A 19,762-nucleotide genomic window follows, 5' to 3' on the forward strand; every position below is an offset into this window, starting at 1 on the left:
CCACACAGTCAAAGGCTTTGGCATAGTCAATAAAGCAGAAGTAGATGTTTCTCTGGAATGCTCTTGCTTTTTCAATGATCCAATTGATGTTGGAAATTTGATGTTTGGTTCCTCTGCCTTTTCTAAATCCAGCTTGAACATCTGAGAGTTCATGGTTGATGTACTGTTGAAGAGTGCTTGGAGAATTTTGAGCATTATTTAGCTAGCGTGTGAGATGAGTGCAATTGTGCAGTAGTTTGAACACTCTATGGGATTGAAATGGAAACTGACCTTTTCCAGTCCTGTGGCCACTGCTGAGTTTTCCAAATTTCTTGACTTATTGAGTGCAACACTCTCACAGCATCATGCCTGAGGATTTGAAATAGCTCAACGGGAATTCCATCACGTCCACTAGCTTTGTTCATAGTGATTCTTCCTAAGGCCCACTTGACTTCACATTCCAGGATGTCTGGCTCTAGGTGAGTGATCACACCTTTGGGATTATCTGGGTCGTGAAGATCTTTTTTGTACGGTTCTTCTGTGTATTCTTGCCATCTCTTGTTAATATCTTCTGCTTCTCTTGGGTCCATACCCGTTCTGTCCTGTATTGTCCCCATCCTTGCATGAAATCTTCCCTTGGCAAATCCAAATCCTTTCTCACACCCTCGGAGGGCACCGCTCCTCACGCTCTCTACCTTCTCCTCCACTTCCCAGCCACCTTGCACACCTGACCACACCAAGCCCAACTGGTTTTGCAGTCTAGTTTTAGGGTTTTCTTCCACTGTCTGGAAAGTCCTTCCCCCGACACGCTCAGGCTATCTTCAGATCTCAACACAATCAGTGGTTCTTTGGAGACGGACAGGCCTGGCTGTTGCTTTATCACCCGGCATCTCACTCCATCACTACGATTCCTCAACAGGAGTTTCTCAGCCTCGGTATGTATTTTCTTTTTTAAATCCATTAATTCTGGCTGTGCTGGGTCTTTGTTGCTGCTCGTGACGCAGGGCTCCTCTCTAGTCGCGGGCACAGGCTTCTCACTGCAGTGACCTATCTTGTGGGGAGCCCGGGATCTCGGGGCTCTGGGCTTCAGGAGTGGCGGCTCCCAGGCTCGGTGGTTGTCTTGCGTGGCCTTAGTTGCTCCTGAGCCCTGGGATCTTCTTGGATCAGGGATGGAAGTCGTGTCCTCTCATTGGCAGGCACAGCCTTTAGCTCCGAGCCCCCAGGGATGCCCTGTTATTCACGTTTCTTAACTAGTACTTAACTGGGTCTGTGTTTTGAAGTCTTATTCATATCGCATCGTATTAATTTCTTGTGTTGATTCTTCGATAATGGTTCTAATACCACTGTTTCTGAAGAGGCCCAGGCTTTTTATTCTATATTGCTTCTTTGAATTAGTTGCCTCCATCTTGGGCCTGTAAGTTAACATCCTTTGAGATAGAAGGAGGCAACAGAGGATGAGGTGGTTGGATGCCATCACTGACTCAATGGACACGAGTTTGAGTAAACTCCTGGGAGATAGTGAAGGACAGGGAAGCCTGGAGTGCTGCAGTGCATGGAGTTGCAAAGTGAAAGAAAGTGAAGTGGCTCTTTGTGACCCCATGGACTGTAGCCAACCAGGTTCCTCCGTCCCTGGGATTCTCCAGGCAAGAATAGTGCAGTGGGTTGCCATTCCCTTCTCTTGGGGATCTTCCCCACGGAGGGAGCAAACCCACGTCTCCTGCATTGGCAGGCAGATTCTTTACCAATGAGCCTCCTGGGAAACCATGAGAGAAGCTGACACAACTCTGAGAATTGGCCCAAGAAATGAAAACAAATGTACCCTGGACCTGAAGGTTAACTGTATTGACAACAATCAAGATGACACTGATCAGACCAGTGATGACCAGTTTCAAGATGATTGTCAGAGCTGACTGCGCTGTTTCTGCCTGTAGCCCCCGCCCTCCATCTATAAAACCTGTTGCTCATTAATTGTCCGGGGTGGGAGGTGGGGGGAGTCAGCCATTGGACAGCCGTGTGCCCCGCCTCCACAGTTGTTGGAGAAGGAAATGGCAACCCAGTCCAGTACTCTTGCCTGGAAAATGCCATGGACGGAGGAGCCTGGGAGGCTACAGTCCACGGGGTCACAAAGAGCTGGACATGACTGAAGGGCTTCACTTTCACTTTCAACAGTTGCTGGCATCCAGAATAAAGCTAACTTTACTTTCCCCCAACCTGGCCTCTGTATTTGCTTTTAAGTGGAGCAGCCGGACACCAATATCTATTACAATATCATCCTTGAGTTTGCCACCCCCAACAAATTCCCAGGCTAATTAATAGAAGAAAACGCTGATTCTTTGAAAAGAAATAGTTTATTATCTCCATTCTGCTGTAAAGGACCTCTCTTCATTTCTGCTGGAGGAGAGCCAGGTGGGATGAAAGAGTCCTACCTTGAAGAATCTTTTCAAGCTGAGACACCTTAGAATCTCAGTGTTCAAATGGGCATTAATACTACATTACCTAACAGTTCATGATTCGCAAAGCATACAGTTGCTTTAATGCTTGAGTGGGTGCTCAGTGGCTTCAGTCATGCAGAGCATAGCCTGCCAGGCTCCTCTGCCCATGGGATTCTCCAGGCAAGAGTACTGGAGTGAGATGCCATTCCCTTCTCCAGGGGATCTTCCTGATGAAGGGATCGAACCTGGGTCTTCTGTGCTGCAGGTGGATTTTTTACCGCTGAGCCACTGGGGAAGCCTTACAGAGGGATGATATCTCCACATAATAATGGCCATGTAACAGACCACAGGTATCATCTACTCCATATAAAAAATCTTGGGTATAGGGTGGGATGATTTGGGGGAATGGCATTGAAACATGTATAATATCATATGGGAAACAAGTCTCCAGTCCAGGTTCGATGCACGATAGTGGATGCTTGGGACTGGTGCACTGGAACGACCCAGAGGGATGGTACGGGGTGGGGGGGGGAGGGAGGAGGTTTCAGGATGGGGAACACATGTATACCTGTGGTGGATTCATGTTGATATATGGCAAAACCAGTACAAGATTGTAAACTTAAAAAGTAAAATAATAAGAAAAAAAATCTTGGAAGGGAAACACACAGTACACTTATTTGACAGAAATCTCTTTGTTTATTAGAAATTTAAATTTCACTGTTGATGCTCTTTTTCATCTGGCCACTCTGCTAGGAGCATCCTATTGTACAATTAAATCTTCCCCAATGGGGGCACAATCAGCAGTGACCACAGTTTCACGAAGAAGGACTGAAAACTAATGAGACCTGCATTCACTGAAGAAGAACACCACAAAGCGAAAACTTATCACAAAAACACAGGCTACACTAAAGAGGAGAACAAAATCTGAAGGGAAAGATAAGTCATCACTCAAATATTCACCAAATTCATGTCAATGGAACCTCATCGGGTTCCAGTATGATCGTAAGTTCTTCACATGTCACCCTTTCTTTGTATCATATAAGTGACAAATAATCCCGAATTTCCTTCACGGAGCAGAAGGCACTTGGACCTGAGGGCAGGGTCCTGAGCCAGTCATCTGGAATGGATTTTCCGGTGGCGTTTGAAAGTCCCCAGCTGACGGAAGGTACCGTGACACTCGGGGCACACGTAGGGCTTGAGCCCAGAGTGGGTGCGTCGGTGAACGTTGAGGTTCCCTCGGTGGCCGAAAGCTCTGTCACAGTGCTCACAGTGGAAAGGCTTCTCCTGGGTGTGGGTCCTCTTGTGAGTGCGCAGCGTGGAGTCGTGGGTGAACTTCTTGAGGCAGAGATCACAGCAGTAGGGCTTCTCGCCAGTGTGGATCCGCTCGTGAACCCGCAGATCTGAAAGCTGTATGAACCCTTTGGCACAGATGTCGCATTGAAAGGGCCTCTCTCCTGTGTGTGTCCTCTGGTGCAAGGTAAGCTGAGACTGATAAGGAAAGCTCTTTTTGCACACCGTGCATTCAGAGGGTGCCCGTCCCGGGGTTTCTGCTAACTCAGGAAGACTGGTGGGTCCCACGGTGCCAGATGCACCAACAGAATGGAACCCATGCTGTCCTGACAACTCTCCTTGGTCCAAACACGTGGCTGCTTCTTGACCCACGTCTTGGCAAGTGGGACTGCTCTCCCGTTTCCTTTTGACATGTCTGCGATTCTTCAGAGGACCTCGTCTGGATCCACTCGTAGTGGAAACGTCTCCCTCTGGAACACAGGAAGAAAGGGTTCAGGAGACACATTTTAAATATCAGTTTCTTCTTGAGGATTCTTCTGTCTCTCTATGCTCCCAGGATCCACTGAAAGAAATTCAGCACCACACTTAACAAGGAACATTTTCTGTGCTGCTGGCCTCACTGGAAACCTGATGTTGGCTGAGAAGTTCCCATCAAGCAACCAAGCTAAGAGCTTGGACTGTGGGACAGTGGAACGCTGATGATGGAGAAGGTTGGCACTGGACAATGATCTCCACCCACCCATCCAAGCATGGTGATGCTGGCTACCCAGCCCCATGCCACCGTAGGAGGGAGTCACTAACTCTGCTGAATTCCACGGTTTTGAATACTCACCAGGACCCTTCAGAAGTTCAGGTTCTTGAAATTGAAGGGTTTTTGTCTCTCCCCTGTCTTCCAGCAGGTCCTTCTCCATGTTCTCTCTGGCCGTCTGACCCTCCAGCTCACCTGTTTCAGGAACAGTCTCTGGCGGGAGAGCTCTCTGGTCCTGACAAGGGACAAACAAGCAGAGTCAAAGCCATTTACCTTAGTCCATGGAAAACTGTTTCCGGTTTCCCCATCTGCCTCATATCTTGATCTAAGACTCCAACTTTCTTCATGTCATTTTAGGGGATATGCCCTGACTTCTTCTGGTCCACCCCATCACCCTTATTGATAATCATCTCCTGATACTCAAGGCTGTCCTGGATCTATACAGACTATCTTGCAATCCAATCAGCACATCACAGTTGGCACTCTGACTTCTCTATGCATAGGTCTCTCCAAATCATACCCACTCCTGCCTGCCCTTGACTCTGGAAGTAAAGGACTCTAGGTCCAGCTCTCTTGACTCCATCACTGTTGGAGACTTTGCCTGGATGCATCTTTGCGATGGTGGTTACGCAGTACATAGGAAGATGATGACCAGTATTCTTGGTCTCTACTCGATGCAAGTCAATAGCATCCGCTGCCTATACCCAACATTATTTGAACAAATCAACTGTCTTCGATTCATTCTTCAATGTCTGAAAGGGGAAGTGTTAGTCGCTAAGTCGTGTCTGACTCTCTGCAAACCCATGGACTATAGTTGCCAGATTCCTCTGTTCATGGGATTCTCCAGGCAAGAACACTAGAGTGGGTAGCCATTCCCTTCTCCAGGGGATCTTCCTGACCCAGGCATCGAACCCAGGTCTCCTGCATGGTCGGCAGATTCTTCACCATATGAACCACCAGGGAAGCCCAATGTCTACTGGGGGGCAAAATGAGTCCAATTTCGAGTCACTCCTTCAGTTGCAAGGAATGATCATATTCTGAAATATGACGTGCCCTTGGGCAAGGTGGCCGTGGGTAAATCAGCTGTCAGTGCATTTACCTGCAGCAAATTGAACCTAGCATCATATCAGGAAGACAGGATTCCCTTCTCCCCACTCCTAAGTCTAGAAGCTTTCATAGCAGAGGGACAGAGATGGATTATCCTCACTCTCACACTGATTAGAAAAAATGCCTAGGAACTGAATGCATCCACGGTAATTCCTGGAAGCAATGGGTCCATTTCTGTCCTTTGCCAAATCTCCCCATTTCTCCAGCAGCCACACACACCTGACTCTCTTCTACCTGCTTACACACTCTCACCTGCTCCCTAAATAGGTTCATGGCTCCTGGCAGATTCTGCAGCTCTTGGCTTCCTTCCTGGCTATCCTCTGGAGGTATGACCCTTGAGGGCGGTTGGGGCTTCCCACATGGGTCTCTCTCATTGTCCATGTCACCGGCCTTGGCTTCAACCATCTCAATATCGGGACCATGCACAAGATATTTCTGCCCTTGTATGCAGACTATGGTATGTGAAGGGAGAAATCAATCAAGATCAGTCTCTATAAGGCCTGGAATGTAGCTTTCAGGCATCCAATGGCATTGACAATAGAAGCTCCCGTTTGGTGTAAAAGATCGACGTCCTTCAAGTTGAGACAGCCAAAATTATCTCCCAAATTGCCCAACTGTGAACTTCTCTCACCTGTTTGGGAACCAGTGATACAGAGCCAAACCCGCAGGTCCTATCTTGTGATCCCTGCAGCTTGCACGTGTCTCCTCCTCCCACACCCATCACTAAGGTCCTACTCACCCAGTTCTTGGGTTTCTGCTTATTTCTCAGCACGTCCTCCAGGGCTTTGCAACTCTGCACCCCACTTTCTTTGAGCAGGACCTGGCACTCCAGGGGCATGCAGATCATGAACTGCTCCAGCACCAGCCTGTCCATCATCTGCTCCTTGGTGTGAAGATCCGGCCTCAGCCACAGATGGCAGAGTTCACGGAGTCTCCTCAGATCCTCGACCGGGTCGGTCTCCTCTGAGCTGCTAAATGTTCTGAACCGGACGTGCCAGGTTTCCTGGTCACAGTCTGAGTCTTCCATGAGTGTGTCTTGGGGTGGCACGGATGCCGGTGACTCTGCCCCAGGGCTGTCTGTCATGTGTCCACAACCCTGAAAAAATGTCTGGTCCTCAGCCGTATTGATGGAGGAAATTTCCAGAAGGACTCTGAGCAAATGCTTCTAGAAGTGGGTGCCCAGTTGAAGCCTATGGAAATGGATTTCCTCTGCTTTTCCTCAGCATTAAAGTCACTGCTTAGCAGTCTAGGGAGACAAAAAAAAAAAGAGAAACAAATGGGTTACATTTTTTCCACCCTTCTGTCTCCCCTACATCCCAATATTGGACACCATTGCTCGACTCATTCAATATTTCATAAAACTGTCTGGTCAGAAATGACCATAGGGCTTCCTTGGTGGTCCAGTGGCTAAGAATCTGCCTGCCAATGCAGGGGGACATGGGTTTGATCCCTGATATGGGAAGACCCCGCCTGCCTCGAAGCCTGTGCACCACAACTCTTGAGCCTGAGAGGGGCAACTACTGAACCCGAGCTGTAGACTCCCAGCTCTGCCATGGGAGAAGCCACCACAATGAGAAGCCCATACCCCTCAGCTAGAGAGTAGTCCCCACTAGCTACGACTAGAGAAAGCCCTCACAGCAAAGAAGACACAGCATCAATATGGCTGAGGACCAGCCATTTTTTCAGGGTTCTGGACACATGACAGACAGCCCTGGGGCAGAGTCACCGGCATCCGTGCCACCCCAAGACACACTCATGGAAGACTCAGACTGTGACCAGGAAACCTGGCACGTCCGGTTCAGAACATTTAGCAGCTCAGAGGAGTCCGACTCCGTCAAGGATCTGAGGAGACTCCGTGAACTCTGCTATCTGTGGCTGAGGCTAGATCTTCACACCAAGGAGCAGATGATGGACAGGCTGGTGCTGGAGCAGTTCATGATCTGCATGCCCCTGGAGTGCCAGGTCCTGCTCAAAGAAAGTGGGGTGCAGAGTTGCAAAGCCCTGGAGGACGTGCTGAGAAATAAGCAGAAACCCAAGAACTGGGTGAGTAGGACCTTAGTGATGGGTGTGGGAGGAGGAGACACGTGCAAGCTGCAGGGATCACAAGATAGGACCTGCGGGTTTGGCTCTGTATCACTGGTTCCCAAACAGGTGAGAGAAGTTCACAATTGGGCAATTTGGGAGATACTTCTGACTGTCTCAACTCGAAGGATGTAGATCTTTTACACCAAACGGGAGCTTCTATTGTCAATGCCATTGGATGCCTGAAAGCTACATTCCAGGTCTTATACAGACTGATCTTGATGATTTCTCCCCTCATAGACCATAGTCTGCATACAAGGGCAGAAGTATCTTGTACATGATCCCGATATTGAGATGGTTGAAGCCAAGGCCGGTGACATGGACGATGAGAGAGACCCGTGGGAGGAGCCCCAAACCCCCGTTAGGGTCATATCTCCAGAGGATGGCCAGGAAGGAAGCCAAGAGCTGCAGAATCTGCCAGGACCCACGAACCTGTCTAGGGAGCAGGTGAGAGCCTGTAAGCAGGTAGAAGAGAGGCAGGTTGGTGTGGCTGCTGGAGTAATGGGGAGATTTGGCAAAGAACAGGAATGGACCCAATGCTTCCAGGAATTCCCATGGATGCATTCAGTTCCTAGGCTTTATTTTCTAATCAGTGTGATAAAGAAGATAATCCATCTCTGTCCCTCTGCTATGAAAGCTTCTAGTCTTAGGACTGGGGAGAAGGGAATCCTGTCTTCCTTATATGATGCTAGGTTCAATTTGCTGCAGGTAAATGCACTGACAGCTGGTTTACCCAAGGCCACTTTGCCCAAGGACACGTCATATTTCAGAATATGATCATTCCTTGCAACTGAAGGAGTGACTCAAAAGTGGACTCATTTTGCCCCCCAGTAGACATTGGGCTTCCCTGGTGGTTCATATGGTGAAGAATCTGCCGACAATGCAGGATACCTGGGTTCGATGCCTGGGTCAGGAGGATCCCCTGGAGAAGGGAATGACTACCCACTCTAGTGTTCTTGCCTGGAGAATCCCATGAACAGAGGAACCTGGCAGCTCTAGTCCATGGGTTTGCAGAGAGTCAGACACGACTGAGCGACTAACACTTTCCCTTTCAGACATTGAAGAATGAATGGAAGGCAGTTGATTTGTTCAAATAAGGTTGGGTATAGGCAGCGGATGCTATTGACTTGCATGGAGTAGAGACCAAGAATACTGGTCATCAGCTTCCTATGTACTGGGTAACCACCATCACAAAGTTGCATCCAGGCAAAGTCTCCAACAATGATGGAGTCAAGAGAGCTGGACCTAGAGTTCTTTACTTCCAGAGTCAGGGGCAGGCAGGAATGGGTATGATTTGGAGAGACCTATGCATAGAGAAGTCAGAGTGCCAACTGTGATGTCCTGATTGGATTGCAAGATACGGTCTGAATAGATCCAGGACAGTCTGAGTTTCAGCAGATGATTATCAATCAGGGTGATGGGGTGGACCAGAAGAAGTCACGGCATATCCCCTAAAATGACATGAAGAAAGTTGGAGTCTTAGATCAAGATACGAGGCAGATGGGGAAACAGGAAACAGTTTTCCATGGACTAAGGTAAATGGCTTTGACTCTGCTTGTTTGTCCCTTGTCAGGACCAGAGAGCTCTCTCACCAGAGACTGTTCCTGAAACAGGTGAGCTGGAGGGTCAGACGCCCAGGGAGAACTTGGAGAAGGACCTGCTGGAAGACAGGGGAGAGACAAAAACCCTTCAATCTCAAGAACCTGAACTGCTGAAGGGTCCTGGTGAGTATTCAAAACCGTGGAATTCAGCAGAGTTAGTGACTCCCTCCTATGGTGGCATGGGGCTGGGTAGCCAGCATCACCATCCTTGGATGGGTGGGTGGAGATCATTGTCCAGTGCCAACCTTCTCCATCATCAACGTTCCAGTGTCCCACAGTCCAAGCTCTTAGCTTGGTTGCTTGATGGGAACTTCTCAGCCAACATCAGGTTTCCAGTGAGGCCAACCACACAGAAAATGCTCCTTGTTAAATGTGGTGCTGAATTTCTCTCAGCAGATTCTGGGAGCATAGAGAGACAGAAGAATCCTCAAGAAGAAACTGATATTTAAAATGTGTCTCCTGAACCCTTTCTTCATGTGTTCCAGAGGGAGACGTTTCCACTATGAGTGGATCCAGACGAGGTCCTCTAAAGAATCGCAGACATGTCAAAAGGAAATGGGACCGCAGTCCGACTTGCCAAGACGTGCGTCAAGAAGCAGCCATGTGTTTGGACCAAGGAGAGTTCTCAGGACAGCTTGGGTCCTGTTCTGTTGGTTCATCTGGGACCGTGGGACCCACCAGTGTTCCTGAGGGAGCAGAAACCCCGGGACGGCACCCTCTGAATGCAGGGTGTGCAAAAAGAGCTTTCCTTATCAATCTCAGCTTACCCTGCACCAGAGGACACACACAGCAGAGAGGCCCATTCAATGCGACATCTGTGCCAAAGGGTTCATACAGCTTTCAGATCTGCGGGTTCACGAGCGGATCCACACTGGTGAGAAGCCCTACAGCTGTGATATCTGCCTCAAGAAGTTCACCCACGACTCCACCCTGCGCACTCACAAGAGGACCCACACCCAGGAGAAGCCTTTCCGCTGTGAGCAGTGTGACAGAGCTTTTGGCCACCGAGGGAACCTCAGTGTTCACCAACGCACCCACTCTGGGCTCAAGCCCTACGTGTGCCCCGAGTGTCACACAGCCTTCCGTCAGCTGGGGACTTTCAGATGCCACCGGAAAATCCACTCCAGATGACTGGCTCAGGACCCTGCCCTCAAGTCCCAGAAGGAAATTCGGGATTATTTGTCAGTTATGTGATACAAAGAAAGGGTGACATTTGAAGAACTTACGATCATACTGGAACCCGATGGGGTTCCATTCACTTGAATTTGGTGAATATTTGAGTGACGACTTATCTTTCCCTTCAGATTTTGTTCTCTACTTTAGTGTAGCCTGTGTTTGTGTTAAGTTTCATCTTTGTGTTGTTCTTCTTCAGTGAATGCAGGTCTCATTAGTTTTCAGTACTTCTTCGTGAAATTGAGGTCACTGCTGATTGTCCCCCCCCCTCCATTAGGGAAGATTTAATTGTACAGTAGGATGCTCTTAGCAGAGTGGCCAGATGAAAAAGAGGATCACCAGTGAAATTTAAATTTCAAATAAACGAAGACATTTCTGTCAAATAAGTGTCCTGTGTATTTCCCCTTTCTAGACTTTTTCTTGTTATTTTATATTTTAACTTTACAGTATGTATTGGTTTTGCCATATATCAACATGAATCCACCACAGGTATACACGTTGTCCCATCCTGAACCCTCCTCCCTCGTCCTTCACCATACCATCCCTCTGGGTCATCCCAGTGCACCAGCCCCAAGCATCCACTATCATGCATCGAACCTGGACTGGCTACTTTTTCATATATGATATTATACATGTTTCAATGCCATTCTCCCAAATCATCCCACCCCATCCCCAAGGTTTTTTTTATATGGAGTAGGTGATAGCAGCGGTTTGTTACATGCCCATTATTATGTGGAGATATCATCCCTCTGTAAGGCTTCCCCAGTGACTCAGTGGTAAAGAATCTGCCTGCAGCACAGAAGACCCAGGTTCGATCCCTTCATCAGGAAGATCCCCTGGAGAAGGGAATGGCAACCCACTCCAGAATTCTTGCCTGGAGAATCCCATGGACAGAGGAGCCTGGCAGGCTATGGTCTGTTGGGTTGCAACGAGTTGGACACGACTGAGGTGACTAAGCACCCACTCGAGCATTTAAAGTACCTGTATTCTTTTGGAATTATGAACTGTTAGGTAATGTAGTATTAATGCCCATTTGAACATTGAGATTCTAGGGTGTCTCAGCTAGAAAAGATTCTTCAAGGTAGCACTCTTTCATCCCACTTGACTGTCCTCCAGCAGAAATGAAGAGAGGTCATTTGGAGCAGAATGGAGTAAATAAAAGTATTTCTTTTCAAAGAATCAGCATTTTGTTCTATTAATTAGCCTGGGAATTTGCTGGGGGAGGCAAACTCAAGGATGATATTGTAATAGATATTGGTGTCTGGCTGCTGCACTTAAAAGCCAATACAGAGGCCAGGTTGGGGGGAAGGAATGTTAGCTTTATTCTGGATGCCAGCAACTGTTGAAAGTGAAACTGAAGTCGCTCAGTCATGTCCAACTCTTTGCGACCCCGTGGACTGTAGCCTACCAGGGTCCTCCGCCCATGGCATTTTCCTGGCAAGAGTACTGGACTGGGTTGCCATTTCCTTATCTAACAACTGTGGAGGCGGGGCAGACGTCTGTCCAATGGCTGACTCCCCCCACCTCCCACCCCAGACAATTAATGAGCAACAGCTTTTATAGATGGAGGGCGGGGGCTACAGGCAGAAACAGCGCAGTCAACTCTGACAATCACTTGAAACTGGTCATCACTGGTCTGATCAGTGTTATCTTGATTGTTGTCAATAGAGTTAACCTTCAGGTCCAGGGTACATTTGTTTTCATTTCTTGGGTCAATTCTCAGAATTGTGTGAGCTTCTCTCATGGTTTCCCAGGAGGCTCAGTGGTAAAGAATCCGCCTGCCAAATCAGGAGACGTGATTTTGCTCCCTCGGTGGGGAAGATCCCCGAGAGAAGAGAATGGCAACTCACTGCAGTATTCTTGCCTGGAGAATCCCATGGACGGAGGAACCTGGTTGGCTACAGTCCATGGGGTCACAAAGAGCCACTTCACTTTCTTTCACTTTGCAACTCCATGCACTGCAGCACTCCAGGCTTCCCTGTCTTTCACTATCTCCCAGGAGTTTGCTAGAACTCGTGTCCATTGAGTCAGTGATGCCATCCAACCATCTCATCCTCTGTCGCCTCCTTCTATCTCAAAGGATGTTAACTTACAGGCCCAAGATGGAGGCAACTAATTCAAAGAAGCAATATAGAATATAAAGACTGGGCCTCTTCAGAAACAGGGGTATTAGAACCATTATCAAAGAATCAACACAAGAAATTAATACAATGAAATATGAATAAGACTTCAAAACACAGACCCAGTTAAGTACTAGTTAAGAAAAGTGAATAACAGGGCTCCCCCGGGGGCTCGGAGGTAAAGGCTGTGCCTGCCAATGAGAGGACACGAGTTCCATCCCTGACCCGAGAAGGTCCCAGGGCTCAGGAGCAACTAAGGCCATGCGACACAACCACCGAGCCTGGGAGCCGCCACTCCTGAAGCCCAGAGCCCCGAGAGCCCGGGCTCCACACAAGAGAGGTCACTGCAGCGAGAAGCCTGTGCCCCACGACTGGAGAGGAGCCCTGCGCCCTGAGCAGCAACAAAGACCCAGCACAGCCAAAACTGAATGGATTTAAAAATAAAATACATACCGACGCTGAGAAACTGCTATTGAGGAAACGTGGTGATGGAGTGAGATGCCGGGTGATAAAGCAACAGGCCTGTCCTTCTCCAAAGAACCACTGATTGTGTGGAGATCTGAAGACAGCCTGAGGGTGTCAGGGGAAGGACTTTCCAGACAGCAGAGTAAAACCCTACAAACTAGACCGCAAAGCCAGTTGGGCTTGGTGTGGTCAGGTGTGCCAGGTGGCTGGGGTTGGAGGAGAGGTAGAGAGTGTCAGGAGTTGTGCCCTCTGAGGGTGTGAGAAAGGATTTGGATTTGCCAAGGGAAGATTTCATGCAAGGATGGGCACAATAAAGGACAGAAATGGTATGGACCCAAGAGAAGCAGAAGATATTAAGAAGAGGTGCCAAGAATACACAGAACTACACTAAAAAGATCTTCATGACCCAGATAATCCCGAAGGTGTGATAACTCACCTAGAGCCAGACATCCTGAAATGTGAAGTCAAGTGGGCCTTAGGAAGAATCACTATGAACAAAGCTACTGGACATGATGGAATTCCAGTTGAGCTATTTCAAATCCTCCGACATGATTTTGTGAAAGTGTTGCACTCAATAAGTCAGCTAATTTGGAAAACACAGCAGTGGCCGCAGGACTGGAAAAGGTCAGTTATCATTCCAATCCCAAAGAAAGGCAATGCCAAAGAATGTTAAAACTACTGCACAATTGCACTCATCTCACATGATGGCAAAATAATGCTCAAAATTCTCCAAGCTGGTCTTCAACAGTACATGAACCATGAACTTTCAGATGTTCAAGCTGGATTAAAAAAGGCAGAGGAACCAGAGATCAAATTGCCAACATCAATTGGATCATTGAAAAAGCAAGAGCGTTCCAGAGAAACATCTACTTCTGATTTATTGACTATGCCAAAGCCTTTGTCTGGTGGATCAGAAGAAACTGTGAAAAACTGTTAGACAGGAATACCAGACTTCCTGAGCTGCCTCCTGAGAAATCTGTATGCAGGTCAGGAAGCAACAGTTAGAACTGGACTTGGAACAATGGACTGATTCCACATTGGGAAAGGAGTACAAGACTGTATACTGTCACCCTGCTTATGTAACTTATATGCAGAGTACATCATGAGACAAGCTGGGCTGGATGAAATACAAGCTGGAATCAAGATTTGCAGGAGAAATATCAATAACCTCAGATACACAGATGACACGACGCTTTTGGCAGAAAGCAAAGAAGAACCAAGGAGTCCCTTGATGAAAGTGAAAGATGAGAGTGAAAAAGTTGGCTTAAAATTCAACGTTCAGGAAACTAAGATCATGGCATCCAGTCCCATCCCTTCATGGCAAATAGATGGGGAAACAGTGGAAACAGTGAGATAATTTATTTTTGGGGCGGGGGAGCTCCAAACTCACTGCAGATGGTGACTACAGCCATGAAATTAAGACTCTTGCTCCCTGGAAAAAAGTTATGACCAATCTCGACAGTGCAGTAAAAAACAGAGACATTACTTGGCCAACAAAGGTCCAGCTAGTCAAAGCTATGGTTTTTCCAGTAGTCATGTATGGATGTGAGAGTTGGACTTAAAGAAAGCTGAGAGGCAAGAGACTGATGCTTTTGAACCTTGGTGTTGGGGAAGACTCTTGAGTGTCCTTTGGGCTGCAAGGGGATCCAACCAGTCCATCTTAAAGGAAATCAGTCCTGAATATCATTGGAAAATATTTCAGCTGAAGCTGAAACTCCAATTCTTTGGCCACCTGATGCAAAGAACTGACTCATTTGAAAAGACCCTGATGCTGGGAAAGATGGAAGGCAGGAGGGGAAGGGGATGACAGAGGATGAGATGGTTGGATCGCATCTCTGACTCAATGGATGTGAATTTGAGTAAACTCCGGGAGCTGCTGATGGACAGGGTGGCCTGATGTGCTGCATTTCATGCCGTCTCAAAGAGTTGGACACGACTGAGCAACTGAACTGAACTGACCTGAACTGAACCCATAGATGCAAGAAGTAGATGAATGGATTGCCAAGGGTAAGGGGGGAAGTGGGCAGAGAATGGGGAGGGACTTTTCATGATTCACATTTTGTTCTTGGGGTGATGAGAAAGCTTGGAAGTAGACAACATTGACAGCTGCACAACATTGTGAACGAACTTGATGGAACAAGATCGTACACTTTAGATAAGAGTCAAAATTGTATGTTGTGTGTTTCATGACCATAACAAGTATGTGATCAGGAACTTGATTCTCTTTGGATCCTTTTGTGTGTCCCTTCCTTGGAGCAAATAAATACCCTGGTGACAGCAAGTAAATGTTTTGTGCGGACAATCTGTGCTTAATGTTTCCAACGTCACTATACTACATAGAATTCAGTGTTTAAATAGGCTTCCTCGTATTTTTTTTCCCCAGAAGAATCATGACGGAGAGCCTTGCCTGGTGGCTTGTCTTGACCGAATCATATAAAACCTGTCATTGCTGTTCATGTCCATTTGAGGAGTCTCACACACTGTAAATTTCTTGAAAGTACAGCAAAGGACAACATAGTCCCAGACTACAGAATCAAAATCTAGGGAGCCGTTCAGACATTTCAACCTTTTTTTCCCATAAAGGTGGATGTCAGAAGAATGATGGATGGACTAAGGTCCATTCAATATGAAAGATTGTACCAGTGAGAGAATGGTATTGGGTATTGGGGTAAGCAATGTAGAGGAGATGGAAGGGTAGAATAAAATGGAACTAGTTCTGTTCATTTATCTTTTGCCCCCATTCTTCTGAACAGTGAATACATTGCTGATGAAAGGTAGAGGAAAACCCTTTACATAGGGGTGAATTTGTCATGGGCTTCTAGAAGCATGTGCTCAACATTTTGCTAGTAAATTCCTCAGTCACTATGGCTAAAGAATGTACATTTTTTGTGGGGTCATGGAATAGTCCTAGACAGGCTGTAATCAGAACCACCAGTGTCTGCACCACACCAAAGCGTACTTACTGAAAAGCCAGACTGCGACCCCAAAAGTGGCACGTTCCCTGCAGAACATTCCAGATTCAGACTTCGTCCGAGATCTTTACATGTGGAATTTTAAAAAGGGTTGTTTAGTCGCTGAGTTGTGTTCGACTCTGCTATTCCATGGCTCACCATGTTCTTCTGTCCATCGAATTTTCCAGGCAAGATTACTGCAGTGTGTTGTCCATTTCCTTCTGCGAGAGATCTTCCGAACCCAGAGAGTGAACCCATGTCTTCTGCATTGGCAGGTAGATTCTTTACCACTGAGCCACCAGGGACGCATAGGCGAACCAAACTGGTTAAAATTTTCAGATACCTATGCTTTGACTCCTTCCAACTCTCCAGGTAAATGAGAAAAGTATTTGCTAGATCAGGAAAACCAATCTTACCGCCAAAAAGTGCACGGGCTTCCCTGGTGGTACGAGACAGCAAAAGAGACACTGATGTATAGATCAGTCTTATGGACTCTGTGGGAGAGGGAGAGGGTGGGGAGATTTGGGAGAATGGCATTGAAACATGTATAATATCATGTATGAAACGAGTCACCAGTCCAGGTTCGATGCACGATACTGGATGCTTGGGGCTGGTGCACTGGGATGACTCAGAGGGAGGGTGTGGGGAGGGAGGAGGGAGGAGGGCTCGGGATGGGGAACACAGGTATACCTGTGTTGGATTCATTTCGATATTTGGCAAAACTAATACAGTATTGTAAAGTTTAAAAATAAAATAAAATTAAACTAGAAAAAAAATAAATTAAAAAAAAAAGAATCTGCCTGCAATGCGGGAGACCTGGCTTCGCTCCCTGGGTTGGGAAGATCCCTCGAAGAAGGGAACGGCTACCCACTCCAGTCTTCTGGTCCGGAGAATTCCATGGACTGTATATCCACGGGGTCACAAAGGGTTGGACATCTAAAAGATTTTCACTTTACTTCTTTCCCAGCTGAGCCACAAGGGAAGCCCAAGAACACTGGAGTGGGTAGCCTATCCCTTCTCCAGCAGATCTTCCTGACTCAGGAATTACTCTAGCATCTCCTGCATTGCAGGAGGATTCTTTACCCCCTGACCTAGCAGAGAAGTCTACCACAAAACCAATATGGAGACCTCTTTGATATACTGTGTTTTTTTCTGGTGGAGTGTCCGTGTGAAACTGGATCCATGGATAAATTGGATTATCTAAAATGAGGTCATATAAATGGCTTGACCCGCCCTTACACAATCGCTGTGCTGATGGGGTAACAAGCAGGGACCCTTGCCATTTCCCCCGGCTCTATAAATAGAGAGTTTCAGCCCCAGACACACTCTGATAGCCAGTCACTGACTTGAGGAGGCTTAGGGCAAGAGGGCTCAATGGAGGTAAGTGATGAGTGAGAATGTCTAAGGAGAAGGTTTGGGAATCAGCACAGAAGGAGGTGGTGGGTTTCAGAAGGATGGGTTTTCTACTCACCTTGCATCAGCTCAAAGGCCTTGTGAAAGCAGTGGATCTCCCTTAAACTCCATATTAACTACGCTTGGGTGCTTAGCTCTCTGTGAGGGGGGAGAAACGGAGTTGAAACATGTACATGGAACTTTGGAAATATAACAGAACACGGATCCTTCTCCTGCAGAAAAGACATTTAAATAAGAGGTCTTTCAGGTCCCCCTCCTGCCTCCATCTGATTTACAGGTTTATAAATCACCCTGATTTATAGACGTTGCCACCCTCCATGCTGTGGTGTGGTGTGCTGCATTTCTTCCTCACGGCTTTCTGAACCTCCACCCCCTGGGCTAAGCAGACATGTTCGTCTGTGTTCATTTGTGTTAACACGCACAGAGAGACCCTCTCAGATCTACAATACAGAACGATATTGTCCCAATTTCCATTTGAGAAACCTGACGCCCCGTGACTTTTGTCCATTTAGAAATCCGAATCCAAAGATGGGCAGCATGGACGCCTACGAGCAGGTCCAAATGGACCCCGGAAGCTGAAAAGAGTCACCGAACTTGGCGTGACCAAGCAGAAGGAGAAAAAGGACAGAGACAAGGCAAAACTCCTGGAACCGATGGGAAAAATCCAGAAGAGCCAGGAGGAGGAGCTGAGGCGCCACCTTGACAAGCGCACTCCAGCCTAGGTGGCCTTTGAGAAGGTGCAGGAGAAGCACAAATGGAGAGGATGCTGAAGAAAGCATCCAAAACTCACAAGCAGAGAGTGGAGGACTTCAACAGACACTTGGACATGCTCACGGAGCACTATGACATTCCTAAAGTCAGCTGGACCAAGTAGCCGCCCCACCCAGGAGATGGAGTATTGTCCAGGGGAAGCAGGAAGCAGAGTTGGGGTCATCTCTGGAGCCTTTGGAAACATTCTTTTACACATATTCTGTGAGTCTTCTGCTGAGCCCGTGCTTATCAAAGTAATGGGCCTTTATTCTGGAAGCGCATTAAACAGAGACGGCCCTTTAAATTACAAAGAGAAAAAAGCAACATCCACGTCCAGTGGTTCATGCAGCCTCGGGACCTCTGTGTTCACCAGGAGACCCACATGGGCAAGTAGCCCTACAGCAGTGATCTCTGCCCGAAGAAGTTCCACCACGACTCCACGCTGCAGGCTCACCAGAGGACCCACACCCAAGAGAAGCCTTTCTGCTGTGAGCACTGTGAAAAAGCTTTCGACCACAGTGGGAACCTCAGTGGTCACACTCTGGGCTCGAGCCCTACATGTGCCCCGAGTGTCACCGGTCTTCTGCTCCCTGAGGTCTGTCAAATCCCACCAGGAAACCCATTCCAAACCACTGGCCCAGGACCCAGCCCTTGGGCCAAGTCCTTTCTGCTTCAAGAAGGAAATTCACAATGATTTGTCACTTCTGCAACACAAAGGGTGGATGACATGGGAAGAGCTTCGGAGGATATTGGGTCCAGGGGGTTCCATTTATATGAATGAGGAGGATATTTGAGTGATGGCTTATCGTTCCCTTTGGATTTTGTTTTCTACTTTAGTGTACCCTGTTTCAAAAAGTTTTTGCTTTCTTTTGTTATTCTTTTACTGAAAGCATGTCTCATTAGTTATCAGTATTTCATCATGAAACTGAGCCTACTGTTGACTGCCTTCCTGTTAGGCAGGACTTCTCTGTAAACCTGCAGGACCTGGCACAGAGGCCAAGCTCTCCAGTGGAATTTAAATTTAAATAAACACATTTCTGTCAAATGTGTCTCATAGTTTCTAAGACTTTTCTACAGGGAATAGGTGATGGCCGTGGTTTTGCCTACATGGCTGTTATTATGCTGAGGTAGATTCACTCACTCCATACTTGTTCGGGGATTTCTTCCCGAGGTGTTTCGAAAAAGGAAGGCTTCTGAAAGTGATAGGTGTCATTCTTCTTTCCTATAGGTGTACAACTTCTACTCTTCTAAAAGGCTACTTAGAAATCGGGTTTTCTCACACCTTAGCTCATCAGCTGATTTTAGAAAAGCCTTTTAAGACTTATCTCACAAGAACAGAAAAGACAAGAGGAGTCAAACCGATCTGGCTCCCACCACCATGTCTCTGACACCGTCAAACCCTCCAGGCAGTGAGACCAAAAATTCACGAGATCATTGAAACCAGTCCGTTCACCCCAAAGTGCAGTCCCCAAAGTCCAAAATCAATCAAATCCAAAAGGAAACCGAGGGATTTCCCGCGCGCCCAGCGGGTGAGACTCAGCGCTCCCGCGGCAGGCGGCGTGGTTTCCTTCCGCCGTCTGGGAACTGAGACCGCAGCTGCCTCCCTGCTTGGCCAAAAACGGAACAAACAAAATACACAGAACCTGTCGCT

At 47.5% G+C, this 19,762-nt stretch overlaps 1 protein-coding gene and 3 pseudogenes across 1 annotated transcript; 2 read left to right on the forward strand and 2 right to left on the reverse strand.

Moving 5' to 3' along the window:
* LOC102403470 overlaps window positions 1–1,384 on the reverse strand; it is a 4,219-nt pseudogene extending 2,835 nt beyond the window's left edge.
* A 1,700-nt stretch (window positions 1,385–3,084) lies between these two features.
* Window positions 3,085–7,110, reverse strand: LOC112580173 (zinc finger and SCAN domain-containing protein 5B). The gene is made up of 5 exons (XM_045163237.1): window positions 7,078–7,110; window positions 6,292–6,721; window positions 5,809–6,008; window positions 4,534–4,684; window positions 3,085–4,171 (listed from the first exon to the last, which is right to left on the reverse strand). Exons 1-5 carry the CDS (start codon window positions 7,108–7,110, stop codon window positions 3,525–3,527), a joined length of 1,461 nt encoding a protein of 486 aa, XP_045019172.1. The 3' UTR covers window positions 3,085–3,524.
* A 98-nt stretch (window positions 7,111–7,208) lies between these two features.
* Window positions 7,209–10,795, forward strand: LOC112580174 (annotated as a pseudogene).
* Window positions 10,796–17,898: 7,103 nt separating this feature from the next.
* Window positions 17,899–19,156, forward strand: LOC123330191 (annotated as a pseudogene).
* The last annotated feature ends 606 nt before the right edge of the window (window positions 19,157–19,762 follow it).

Source organism: Bubalus bubalis, chromosome 18, assembly GCF_019923935.1.
Source record: "Bubalus bubalis isolate 160015118507 breed Murrah chromosome 18, NDDB_SH_1, whole genome shotgun sequence".
In the NCBI taxonomy this organism is placed as follows: Eukaryota; Metazoa; Chordata; class Mammalia; order Artiodactyla; family Bovidae; genus Bubalus; species Bubalus bubalis.

Excerpts from the sequence above, each read along its gene's own strand:
- LOC112580173 (XM_045163237.1), bottom strand. The coding sequence starts at position 7,110 with ATGGCAGAGCTGGGAGTCTACAGCTCGGGTTCA. Across the intron at positions 6,009-6,291 it reads GAAACCCAAGAACTGGGTGA|TCTGCATACAAGGGCAGAAA; the intron begins GTAGGACCTTAG and ends CACATACCATAG. Across the intron at positions 4,172-4,533 it reads TGAACTTCTGAAGGGTCCTG|AGGGAGACGTTTCCACTACG; the intron begins GTGAGTATTCAA and ends CCTGTGTTCCAG.